General features: G+C 49.7%; 1 protein-coding gene across 11 annotated transcripts in view; it reads right to left on the bottom strand.

Annotated features, from left to right (window-relative positions):
• Positions 1-958: 958 nt before the first annotated feature.
• PTPN3 (protein tyrosine phosphatase non-receptor type 3) overlaps positions 959-12,999 on the bottom strand; it is a gene marked incomplete at its 5' end in the record, with an annotated part of 101,378 nt that continues 89,337 nt past the window's right edge. For all 11 annotated transcript variants that reach the window (XM_079790554.1, XM_079790551.1, XM_079790550.1 and 8 more), the window contains 5 exons: positions 959-2,596; positions 4,282-4,417; positions 4,914-5,059; positions 5,916-6,044; positions 12,463-12,609. In XM_079790554.1, coding sequence (XP_079646680.1) covers positions 2,519-2,596; positions 4,282-4,417; positions 4,914-5,059; positions 5,916-6,044; positions 12,463-12,609 — 636 coding nt within the window. In that variant the 3' untranslated portion in view covers positions 959-2,518. The remainder of the gene's footprint in view (positions 2,597-4,281; positions 4,418-4,913; positions 5,060-5,915; positions 6,045-12,462; positions 12,610-12,999) is intronic.

Below are 12,999 nucleotides of genomic sequence, written 5' to 3'. Positions count from 1 at the left end.
GGCTTTTTAAGTATAATTTCTTAAGTGTATAAGGTGGTAGAGCAGAAATCTTGAGTTACAGAATTTCATCAGTAGTATCTACAGTATTTACTTGCAATATTTTGCCCCTTTAGGTAATCCCCTTATCTTGTGCATCCCCAGTATTTTGTGGTTTTTGTTCCTGATAACATCTGCTGGGTCTGAATTAATGGCCAGCACAGGGGCAGAAAAAGGCTAGCTGCAACCTTTGGTAAGCTTCTTAGAAATTTATGTGATAATAACAACATTTCTGCAACCATATTAAACAATTAACATAAAATACAAATCTGTAAACACATTTAGACTTCTCAAGCTTTTTGGAGACATGATGATGCCTTTTTATCAGATGATAATGATTTGCTAAATATCCTGATGGCATTTAAATTTACATCAGCTTTTCTGTCTTCCCCTCCTTTTTTGGTGCTTTGCGGACAGAATTTTTCTGAGTCCAGACTGAATGAAGGTATGATATTCCTTTGTACTTCTGTTCTTTCCAGAAGAAAAGCAACTTTATCTTATAGAAACCCATACGACCCTACTTCTGTCCCATGGGATTTGGGGCAAATCACTGATAAGTTAACTTTGCCACGTAATTTGTCCACAGCAGTGTCAGATTCCAGCAGATGAAAATTCATCGTCAACTTACAAGTCCTCAGTATTATTTCTCCTATTTATAGATGAGGAAGTAGAGATAGTGACCAGGCCTGGAGCTAGTTATGGATGAGTGGAACCAGGAACCTAATTTCCTACTGCTTCACTCTACTCTCCTGCTTCCTCCTGCTAGCCTGGCACCAAGCTGACAAGGATGGGGCTCAGGTGGTCACCTGTTCCACAGTACAGGGTTACAGCACGGAATAACACCTCCCTCCCCCCGCTGCCATTTAGCAGTAGAATAATGGTGGGGAAAAGATGGGAAGTATGCAAGTAGATACACTAGGTCTGAAGATAAAGATCTTTATTCCTCTTGCAACCAGGAAACTATTCAATTGGTCTAGAGTTTGCTTAGACATCAAAATGGCTTCACTTCTGTGCACTATAATAGAAAAGCATCCTTTTTCTATAAATCCCATTAAGAAACCGCCTTAGCTTCCTCTTCTGAATACATAAAAACCGCTACTTAAACACACCACATTAAATTTATTTTGTGGTTTATTTTCCTTAAATAATAATTTGCTACAATCCTGTCAGAGATTTTTAAAAAAAATGGAACACAGTATTAACAAAGGCAGAATTCTTTAGGACAATCAGAATCATGGCGCACTTAGAATAAATTAACATCAACTCGTGTTTATATTCAGATAGTCTGATCCTCTCCTTTGAAATGAAATGGAGACCATTGTAACCGAGGGTGAATGCACACATTTGTTCTATACAGAGACTCATTCTTTACATAAACTCCACTGTCATTTGAATGAAGTGAGGAATCCTGAGAAACACTCAGCCATGGGTGCACACGCATTGACCCACACCCACAGGCAGCCATCTAGAGCTGGCTTTCCCATGTGCAATGGCTAGAAGATCTTTCCTCAGAAGGGCCAAAGATTCCGAATATTTAGATGCTATCCTGTCTCCCCTCAGGAAAATGATAATGCTTCAAGTGTCATAGCTTGAAGTAGCAGCAATCCATGTAGTAGATTCAGTAGTTGACGATTCCAGTCTTGGGCGCCGACAGCTCAGCGAGAGGCGGACAGAGGCGAGCAGCACCTGCTCCGACCACCAACACCCAGACACCAAGACAACACCCCACATCCTCACTCTCCGAGTCTCAACTGAAAACTCACCCGAACCTAAAGGACTAACCCGGTTCAGGCACCGCGTGTGGACCTGAAGAAGGTCCACGAAGGCAGGCAGAAAGCGGGGCATTCTGGGTACCTTCTCAGGACCAAGAAAGTCAGAGGCGCAGGGTGATGGGACGAAGGAAAGGGAGGCAGGAAAGGGACTGCTCGTCCTTCAGCCGGAAAGCCCACCCCCTGCCCTTGGGCAGATCCATCTCGGTTTCCTTAGCATAGGGCGTGACCGCTACCTGCAAAAGGGGGGCCATTCCATATTCAGCTCGGCCTGGAAGCACAGAAAGCTCGGCTTTTAGAGTCCTGCACACACATATACACGCAGAGCATCCATGTGACTCCAAATCGCCGCACCGTCTTGTTTCTGGGAGGTCACAGCGCTGCTGGCGTCCCCTCTCGAGTGCCCAAGGATGGTTGACAGGATCATGGTGATGCCTGGGGAGGAAGGCATCGGGACAGGCCCCAAACGGAGACCCCCTTTTGCGCATTTCTCTCCGGAGGAATCCCGGGCCTAAATGATGCTACCGCCGCATGCGTATCTACACAGTTCCTATGTACACGACTCCTTTTTCATAGAAATTTAAAGTGCTTGGGTTCAACGCGCCCTCTCCTCTCCCACACCACAGCCTGCAGGTTCCTCTTGCTCTTCCAGAGAGAAGGTCTGTCCTTCGGAGGATGCCCTCGGAAAGAGGAATGAGCGTTTCACAGTTGCCTTAGCTGGGATCCAGCATTGGGACCAAGCCTTCTTCATAAACACGAAGGATGGCTTCGCACACAAACTTGTACTGGCTCTGGAAAAGAGAAGACAGCCGTCAAGCCTGCCAGCAGCCCCACAAACAGTCCCTCACGCCCACACAGGGTGATCTGATAAATACCCTCTGGGCTCCAGCGCTGGCCAGGCCTGCCCTGTGCTACATGCCAGGGGAAGGGTGGAGAAGACACACCTGTGACCCCATTATTGCTGCAAGATGAGGGGCGGGGACTGTTCCCAGAGTGAAACGGGCACAGTGTCAGGGAACCACGGCAGAGGGAGGAACTGGCCGTCTGGAGGAGTCAGGGCGGGGTGATGGTTGTTGCGGGCTGGCCACTCCAGTGCAGGCACCGGTGTGGAGGTTCCGAGGAGAACGGCCCATTCTGAGAATTGCGGTCAGAGCTCATGGTGCTGGCCCAGGACACCTGGGCATGGAAGGAGGGACCACACAGGGGGCCAGAACCAGGCCATGGGGGGGTGGGGGAGGATCTGGATTTTCTTTTAAAAGAAGAGCCACTGAAAGCCGCTCTGAAGAAGATGGTTCTATTAGCAAACACCTAAGAAACGTGCATTTGAGTGATGTGTACAGGCTGAAAGGAAGCCCTGAGACTGAGCTTCACCAGTTGGAAAAGTTACCCAGATGATGCACTTGAACAATTCTAAGCCAGCAATGAGGTCTTCCACTCCACAGAACAGGGTCCAAAACAGCCTTAATAACCTGATTTTTTCTCTCTCTCTTAACCAGACTGTGGGTACAAACGAATAGAAAACTACGAGAGCTCACAATGATTAGAGCAATCTTATAAACGCTGCCCACGAGCCTGTGAGAGGGTACAGAGTGATTACAACATGGCGTTCCCCTCCTTCCTTCGTTAACTCTCCCGGGGGTTTTGCCTCAGAGGCCCCTCCCCCAGAAAGCCTTCCCTGACTTTCTGAAGTGTCGGCTTTTGTTTCCCTTCCACCGAGTTCTTACATTTCCCGTGCCCCCCCCCCCCCCCAATGCCTCTGAGATTTATCATTGGCCAGTCAGTCCAGTTCTCCCACCATACATACGGGCTCGGGTCTCTCCTTTTGCGCAATGATCAGATGAATGAATGAATATGGAATGCCCCCCCCCCTTTTGCAGATAGGGAAACTGAGTCTGGGAGAGAGGTTAAGGGATTACTCAAAGGTTGCCTGGTAGGTGGGGGGGGGGGGCCTGAATCAGGGTCTTTCCACCCCCCCACCTTTCTTACAGCTCTGGGGAAAACCGCAGGATTTCCTCTTTGGGAGACGTGCAGTGCCAAGTCCCCAGGCGTGACAGACGTGGGAGAGAGCACACCGGAGGAGGAGGAGGGCCATGTGGAAGGTTCTCTGAGCCAAAAGGCTCATCTTGGAACAGGTAGGGGGGGGGGGGACCCTCAGGTGACCGTGCTTACTTCTCATGGACAAATGATGGGCCAGGGGGTCACCATGCAGAATGCAACCAGGGCAGCTCCCTGGCTGAGTGGTTGGCAGGAAACAAACCCTGGAGGCAGCAGAAGTGGAGGCAGCGAAAGGCAGGGGCCAGATGCGGTGTGCTGTGGAGTAGCTCAGCCTGACAAGCTGTGACCGTGGGCAAGCGACTCAGTCCCCTCAAGCCTCGGTCACCTGACCTGCCATGCCCTTTGCACAGGCCGGGCCCAGGGCAAGCGCTCAGGGAGCATCGGCCACTGTTACTATATTTACTATTGGATTTCCACTCACTGATGTCTGCACCATCATGGCGCGCTGGTCTCGCATTTTCCGGACAATATCCAGAGGGTAAACAGGCAGGTTTCTCTCGATGAGGCACATGGCTGTTTCCATGGTGACCAAGACACCGGTTCGACCTATTCCAGCGCTGTGGGGAGAGGAGCAGAGACTTGGAATTTGCTCAGCCAGCATTTCTGCACAGCCCAGCTCAGCTCCTCCCCAGTCCCACCTTTACTCAGACGGAGCTTTCCTCCCCGGCCTTCCAGGGTCCGGAACACACACTCAGGGTGCTCTTAAACTGGCTGACAAAGCCTCTCCTCAGGGAGTCGGAGGCCTGGCGCTTAAAACCAAAGGAAAGAACCTTCCCCACCCCCTCATCTCATTCACATCTATCCTGCAGGTCAGCTGCCTCGGAGCAGGCGGAAGAGGGAGGGACTCTCCTCTTCAACTCTGCGCTGCACTCGGAGGTTTATGCTTCCCAAAGTTCCACATCTCCTGACGCCGTAAAGAAATAGTCAACAGAGCTTTGTTCAAGCACGTCTAATCTGGTGGGACTCAGGTGGGTTTGACGTCTGCCAACCTTCTCCAGGCCTTTCCGAGGAGTGGGAATATGAAAAACACACACCCAACCCAAGCCCCAGTACCTGCAGTGAACGAGGACGGGCTCAGCGTCCGCTCTCAGGGACCTCACGTAGTTCACAAATTCCAGAAAGTCCGAGGAGTCGTCGGGCACGCCGTGGTCAGGCCACGCGACGTACTGCAGGTGTGTCACTGTGTGCTCTTCCCCGGTCTGAGGAGGACGCAGACTGGCCTCGGTCAGTCAACCCAGAGGGTGGGCAGGAAGACCCGGCCCTCTCCGGCCTCCAGCCCGGGTACTTCTGTCTCCTGATGCTCTTTCTACCCACCGTGCACAGCCCTGCAGGGCCCCTGCCAACTCCTGCCCACCCTCCTCACCTACTCCCACCCCCACCCTCTAGGCTCATCTGCCCACCCCTCCTCCCCACCCGGGAGTTCATTCCACTTGTTCCTACAGCACTTGCTATTAGGGCCACACACGGTAGCTCTTTTTTTTGGTAATGGGAAAAATTTATATAACGTGAAGTTTACCATTATTAGCGTACATTTCAGTGCTTTTAGGTGCATTTACAATGTTGTACAACCATCACCACTATTTACCCATTAAACATGCATTCTTCATTCTCCCCAGCCCTCCAGCCCCCCAGCCCTGGGCAGCCACCGCTCTCCTTCCTGTCTCTGTGAATCTGACTCCTCCAGGTACTTCACGTAAGTGGAATCAGACAGTATTTTTCCTTTAGTGTCGGGTTATTTCACTTAAAGTGTCCTCAAGATTCTCCCATGTTGTAGCATGGGTCAGAATCTCCTTCCTTTTTAAGGCTAAATAATAGTCCATCATACGACTATACTCCTAGTTTATCTGTTCATCCATCCATGGACATGGCTGTTTCCACCTGCTGGCTATATGAACAGTGCTGCGTGAACACTGTTCTGGCTCTTTTACTGAAATGTTTACCAGGTGAAAATGGGGAGCCGACCAAGAACAGCTCTCCCAGGACCACAGTGGCTGCTGACTTAGACCTGCCTCTAAACTGCCTGCCCGGACCACCCACCGTCAGGGCACCGCTCACCTCGGTGTTTGTGACCAGCATTTCTCGGAACACGTAGGCAATGGTGCAGTCCTCTGACTGACAGCGGATGTGGAAGCTGCCGTGTTCGGCGACATCGGGAGGATCGGGCCAGTACTGGTGACACTTGGTCTGCGAGGGAAGCACGGGGTGTGAGTGAACCTCCATGGGGGGTGCTGTGCATGAGCAGTTACCTGGACAGGTGGGCCGGGCATTCAACCAGAGCCCTCTCGCTACACCAGGTACTCCGGGCCGGGAGACAAGGAGCTCAGGCGGGGCTGACCTTCTGTGTATCTGCCCTCTATGGAGACGGGGATGGGGGTCGGCCTGCCAGGGGCCAGGACACAGCTCACAAACCAGTCTGGGCTGGAAGCCAGAGGACGAGTACAGAGACTTACCTTCTTTTCACCAGGGTCTGGAATGAACAGGAGGAGGCCTCAGGCCTTGACTTAGGAGTGATCTCTCCACCCCTGCCTCCTCCTACTTCAGTCAATCCCACTCCAGTCCCTCAAGCCCCTTCTCTGCTCTCAACACCCCCTCTCTACCTCAGCCCTCCTTCCCCACCCACCCCCACCCTCTTTGAGGTAAAGGCTTCAAGGCACAGTGGTTAAGACGGCACATTTGGGAGTCAGGTCTCTGTGGGAGGTAGCCATGTGACTTTGAACCTGCTACTCAACTGCTCTGATTTGCCTGTTCTTCGCCCAAAAGATGGGGAAGCACGCACTTCACAGACAGTGACAGAGGCTGGGGATAACAGTGCAGTGCCAGGCTCACTATGTGTGGGGAGCAAGTCAATGGAGCCCCTATGACTGTTGTCACTGTGGGCCCCGCATCAACTTGAGTAAGGATGGTGAGAGAGTCCACACAGTCCAGATGAAAGACATCCCTACGCGTAAATGAACGTCCCTGTGCACCCGAGTAGCAGCCCCTAGGCCTGCTCAGGCTTCCGTACAGGAGTCACATGGAGCTGAGACTCCCAGAGCACAGAGGAAGAGACCCCAGGCTCAGCGGGATTGAGGTCTTAGGGCTGCTGGGCTTATCTGCAGGCTGGCTGACCCCACCACCCTCCCCATTTTTATTTCCCCCTCCAAACCCTGAAGCTTGTCCCACAGATATCATACTCCCGCCCTGGCTTCAAAGCAAAACTCAAGGCCAAGCTGTCCCTCTCATCATAGTTCTGTCAGTCAAATTCTGATTCACTCAAAAATGTTTTTTCTCCAAGCACACAGTAGCATCCAATATAAAAATTACATCTGTTTGCAGCTGAAAGAGGGTATGCCAAGGGATGCACATAATTTGTCTGGAAACAGCTTTTCTATTCTTGTTTTCAAATGCCACAGTTTGAACTTAATGCTCTGAAATTAAAGCATGCTGCTGGAAAGATAGAGCTGAGAATTTTCTTGTAAACCTTAAGCCTGGGTATCTGGCTAACAGCCACTGCCTGACTCTGCTTAGACAGGAAGGGGCTGCTGTCCGTAGAACACGCGGCAGAGCCGACACCCACCAGCCTACATCTCCTCCTCTTCTGCAAGGGGGCGTGGAGCTCTGCCCGCAGGCCTGGTGGGAAGACAGCTTCTGAACTGATCAGCCCATGCAAGGCAGAGCGGAGCCACAACATCTCTACTTCTAGAGACTCCCAGTGAATCTGCCCGGAACTGGCCTCTCTCTTCACCCCCTGATCCGATTTAGATCTTAGGTCTATTTGGATCTGAAAGCACGGGGGGTGTGGTGGGAAGAGTAAGAAGTTTGTGGAAATCTTGAGTTTCAATCCTGGTCAGTAAGTCCCACTAACCAACTGTGTGATCGTGACCAAGTTACTCCACTTGCATTTCCTCATGAATGCTGCTGCTGGGGGCAGGGATGACGCTCAAGCTCCTAGTGTTTGAACAGCGTATGTAAGCACTAAATGGTACCTTTTAAAAATACATATGCATATTTTTATTGATTTCAGAAAGGACGGGAGAGAGAAACATCAATGATGAGAGAGAACCATTGATCGGCTGCCTCCTGCACGCCTCCTACTGGAGATCAAACCCGCAACCTGGGCATGTGCCCTTGACCGGAATCAAACCCAGGACCCTTCAGTCCTAAGGCCAACACTCTATCCACTGAACCAAACCAGCTAGGGCAAAAAATGGTGCTTTTTATGGGCATTATTTTACCTTGGTCTCAAAACCTATGAGGTAGGTACTATCATTGGCTCTATTTTGCATATGAATAAACTGAAGCTCAGAGAGGGAATCCAACTGTTGTCAGATGACACATATAATGGGGCATACACAGATGTAAAAAATCCCCCCCCCCAAGAAATATCCTTGATGGAAGGAGAAATTACTTTTTCCATTGAAAAGCTGTACCTCTATTTCCTTTATGAGGAAAGCATGAGCCTGAGGGGAGCACACAGAGAGAAACACTTGGGGCAGGAAAGAAAAAGGGAGAACGCAGAGATCCTGCAGGGAGGCGTTTCCCAGACCACGGGGTGAATCAGGGCTTCCGGGGAGCCCTCTGCAGTGGCAGACCTGAGGGCGGCACAGTGTGATGGGGGACTCGGCCAGCCACAGGCCTGCAGGGAGTCCCCCGCTACTAAATGCATAACCTGAGAAAACACATGGGACATGCTGAAAGTGTCACTTCCCCCGTAGTGACTGACTCCGGACTCCAGGAAGAGCCAGCTGCTGGGTGGTGGTGAGGACCGGATGAGGGCGATGAGGGCCCCAGGATGAAGGGCTCCCATCACCTGAGAGCTTGTAACAGGAGAGGGAGGAGACACGCAGCCTGGATTTTAGGAGAACAGGTTTCTAACAATCGATAAACAGGAGGGGTGAGTTCCCAGGGCCTGAGACTGTGAAGGGAACGCTGTGACTCAGGGGAGATGGGAATCTCTCACGCAGGAACCAGCAGGAATGGGTTCAGTTCGGAAGAAAGGGCTGGGAAACAAAGAAACCCGGCTGGTCACCAACAATAGAGAGGAGGGGGATGGACTCAGGACGGAGTAGGAGGGCCAGGGCCTGCACGGCAGCCAGAGGAAGTGAGGCCTCTGGGATGGGAGAAAGGACCTTGTCCGCACTTTTCAGCTGGAACAAGCAGAACAAGGGAGAGAAGGGAATGCTATCGGGGCAGATCACCTGCCACCAGCCATGCCTGCTGGAGCTCTCTTTTCTCTGCAGAGAAGAATGGCCTTACAGCCGGAAGGGGAGGCCAACATTAAAGGGGAAAGAGAAGGTCACCACAGGCATGCGGATGGCGCCCAGCACCCTGCACGGGCTCAGGTGTTGGCTCTGAAGCACTGCACCAGGGATGAAAGACGTATGAGACAGAAGAGCGGAGCCTCCACAGACAGTTCCTGAGAAAACCTGGAGCATCTAGGCACCCAGAAGTAACAGAATAGTCCGGCAAACAGAGCGTCATTTCCAAATGGGGGGGCTGGTAGATTTTGGAAAGGACAAGGCAATGAACTTGATCTATAAATACCAGAGTGGCCCCAGATGAGGGCCTGCAAAGTATGGGATGCCTGCAGGTCAATTAGGAGGAGACCAGGTCTGTATTCAACAGCATAGACCCACATGGTGGGATGGGTTTTGTTCATGGGTGCCATGGAGAGTCTCAATTTGGGTCCAGAATAGCTTTCACATTACCTCCCAGATACTTGAACTCTCTTTTTAAGAGGGAGGGAGGGGAGGAGGGGGAGATGCGGGTGCCTGAGGAAGCAAGCAAGCATCAGGGTTAGAGCCTGGAAGGCAAGAGTATTTATGGAGAATTTAATAGTGTTGTTTTGTGATCTTCGTGTATTTACACATACCTTCTACTTATGGCAAGTGATACTGGACTTTCATTTAAGTTGTATCTTTTCGGGGAAGGGGAATATAGTTGATATATACTGTGATAAGACAGATGGTGACATATGATACTAGAACTAGGGGTCATCATGTTGTAAGGTATAAATATGTCAAATGACATTATTGTACACCTGAAACTAATATAACCAACATAAGAATGTATACCAACTTTAATTAAATTAAAAAAATTTTAAAGATGTATCTTTCAAAGGAAATTTATTAAACAACAACAAAGAAAAATAGGTGAGTCAAGTTAAAAAAAAATAATACTACAGCAAAATAAATATCCTCTAATCCTGGCAATAATTGTTAAGGTGGCACTCAAACTACTACTGATGCTAACCTTTCTATTATACTTCTTGTGTACCAAGAAAGCTATCTGTTTTAACTCATTCAATTTCCCCACAATCTCACAACATAATTGGTACCCTTACCCCATTCCCACAGAGGTTTTACAGCTTTCCAAAGTCACACAGGTAGGTAGAGCTGAGACTTGAATTCAGGACACATGGCCCTACGTCTGCCTTCTTGTCCACCACACCACAGAACAGGACGGTAGCAAGTGCTCCAGAAAAACAAACAAACAAAATGTCCCGGTAACGCCCTAGCTGGTTTGGCTCAATAGATAGAGTGTCGGCCTGCGGACTGAAGGGTCCCGGGTTCGATTCTGGCCAAGGGCACATGCCTGGGTTGTGGGTTTAATCCTTAGTAGGGGCCGTGCAGGAGGCAGCTAATCAATGATTCTCATCATTGATGTTTTTCTCTCTCTCTCTTCCTCTCTAAAATCAATAAAATATATTTTTTAAAAATGTCCCTGTAACTTCATTTCCTATTCAAAACAAGACTAGAAGAATCACAAAAAACAAACAACAAACAAAAACAAAACATAAGCAAAAATTAAAAAACACGAGACTTTTAGACAAGGGGATGCCACAGACCTGCTACCTTGTGCTCTCAGCAAAGCCTCAGACAGGCCATCCCTCAGTAGAGAAGAGGGAGACATGGCAGGGGCTGGGGGCAGAGCTGGGAGAATTAATAACTGCTCCCCAAAGAGTGCCCTCAATGCCTCTGACATACAGGCTTCTACAGCCTCTTAAAGACCTTCACATTTTTTAAAACAGTGACTTATGTGAAGAGAAGAGATTTTGATGAAAACTGTGACAAGCAGCGGAGAGTGATAGCAAACACAAAGAATGAGAAAAGCCCCAAGGAGCACTGTGAAGGCCAGAACTGATGGCTGAGTCCTACCAGCAATGATGCTGATGACGATGATCACACACACACACACACACACACACACACACACACACACACACACACCAATGCATTAACTTTTGTTGGACATGTGCAACATGTAGTTCTCTAAGCTTCTTGTACATGTTGTCTCCGTCTTCATCCACCCTCCAAGGGGAGCACCATTATCATCTCCATTTCCTACAGGGACAGCTGAGGCTCAGAGAGGTTAGGCACTTGCTCAAGAGGAACCTTTTTGGGACCCAGACTGTGCGGCTAAAGAGCCTCTCCAGAGTGCTGTACGTAGGTTTCAAGGGCTTGAGACAAAGACCAGACAATGTCCACTGACCATAAGCTTAGTGGGAGCTCAACGTGTTAACTTTTGCAAGTTGAAGATGACTTTCAGATACCTGAAAGAGCACCACCTAGAAGAAGGGGTGACTCACTCTGCGTCTTCAGGTGGGAAAAGCAGGTGGGGTAACAGTTCAAAGCAACATGGATTTCAGCTTCTTGTGAGGAGGAGTTTTTAAAATATCAGAGCTGAACACCCACAGATGGACCCTGGAGGGTCTTGGCAGAGGTGGGGAGCGCTCTGCCCGGGACACCGCACGTCAAAGCCATTTGCGATCTATGGGGCTCTATCAATCAGCAGGAATCCGTATTTTGCTGTTTCAGGTGAGAGAGTAGACTGGTCTCCTCAAACATACTACCCATCCCAATCCTGTGTACTGACTTTCAGCGTGGACCGATTTGGCATTCTGAACTCTGTAGCGAGGAGAGGCCTGGGAGGAAGTGGCACAGATCCATTCAAAGCAGGTGGCTCAAAATTAATTTAGATTTGATTTTGGAATGTGCTTCTGAATAAACGTTTCATAATGAAGCTATCCAGATGTAGGCACCAGTTCCAGCATTCACGGTACAGTATCCCTTGCATGCTGATTTCTGTTACATAATCAGAGATCCGTTCCTGTGGAAAACGTACGCCCTGCTAAGCACAGTACGGGGTCCATCACTCTCCGAATGAAGCCCTCCTCACCTGCTTTTGCAAGGGGTTTTGCTGCCACACAAGCAGCGGCTGGCAGAGGTTGTCCTTTCTCCTACGTTTTACCTCCACGGTGAACCTGGCACCCACACCGCTCTTCTGAGGACCAGCACTTGTCCTGGGTGGGCGAGGCCAGCGCAGGGGCTCTGGGCAGGTGAGGTGAAACACGGGGCAGGGCTCTGGCTTGGAATAATGGACCCGAGCCAAGCGTGGGAGGGGCTGTCCTGTCATTCTTCAGCTTGGAGAAGGCCAGGGTGTGGGCAGCAGGAGGGCTGAGCTGGCCATCATTAGAGAAGTCCATCAGTAGCTCTTTACAGAAGCTTTGAGTCACGGAGGGGTTACACTGGGCCACATTTAAGACCCTTTTCACTCTGAGACTCATGTTCCACAGAACACAGCGTGACATGCACACATCTGAATTGGAAATCAAGCCACTTACCCGCCCTCGCTCTGTGAGAGTCGTCAACATGACGATGAGTGATAACTTCTGATCCCAGACGACTTGCCAAAACTGTGCACAGGTATGTGGCAGGGGTCCCTGAGCGGCAATGTACTTGTTCACAAGGTTAGCAGCAGGAATTTCCATCTGGCAAGAGAGTGTTAAGGCTTTAGAATCTGTTACTGCCACAGGGCAGACAGGAACGTGGATCTTAAACTCTTCTAGTTGACAACTGACATCACACCAGAATAATGTCTCTATCAACTTATGGCCAGTAAGAAAAAATTTCAAAAAGCTATTTTTAAAATTCCTTGAAAGATATTTGACAAAGGTGCTAGGCATTAGATATTTAAGACACAACTATGATACTCGGTAGGCGATCATTAGAAATGTACCCACAAGATGGTGGGAGAGTTTAAATGACCTTCACTGCTGTTTCGTAAATATAATCAATATTGGGCATCTGTATTTTCAGGGACACCTATCAATCCTCAATTTTTTTAGATTGATGGTTGCCAGGTGGGAGGGAGGTTGGGT

This window comes from Cnephaeus nilssonii (genome assembly GCF_951640355.1).
Source record: "Cnephaeus nilssonii genome assembly, chromosome: 14".
NCBI classification, from domain to species: domain Eukaryota; kingdom Metazoa; phylum Chordata; class Mammalia; order Chiroptera; family Vespertilionidae; genus Cnephaeus; species Cnephaeus nilssonii.
The sequence above is the reverse complement of the archived record's forward strand: the minus strand, read 5'-3'. Positions and strand labels throughout refer to the sequence as shown.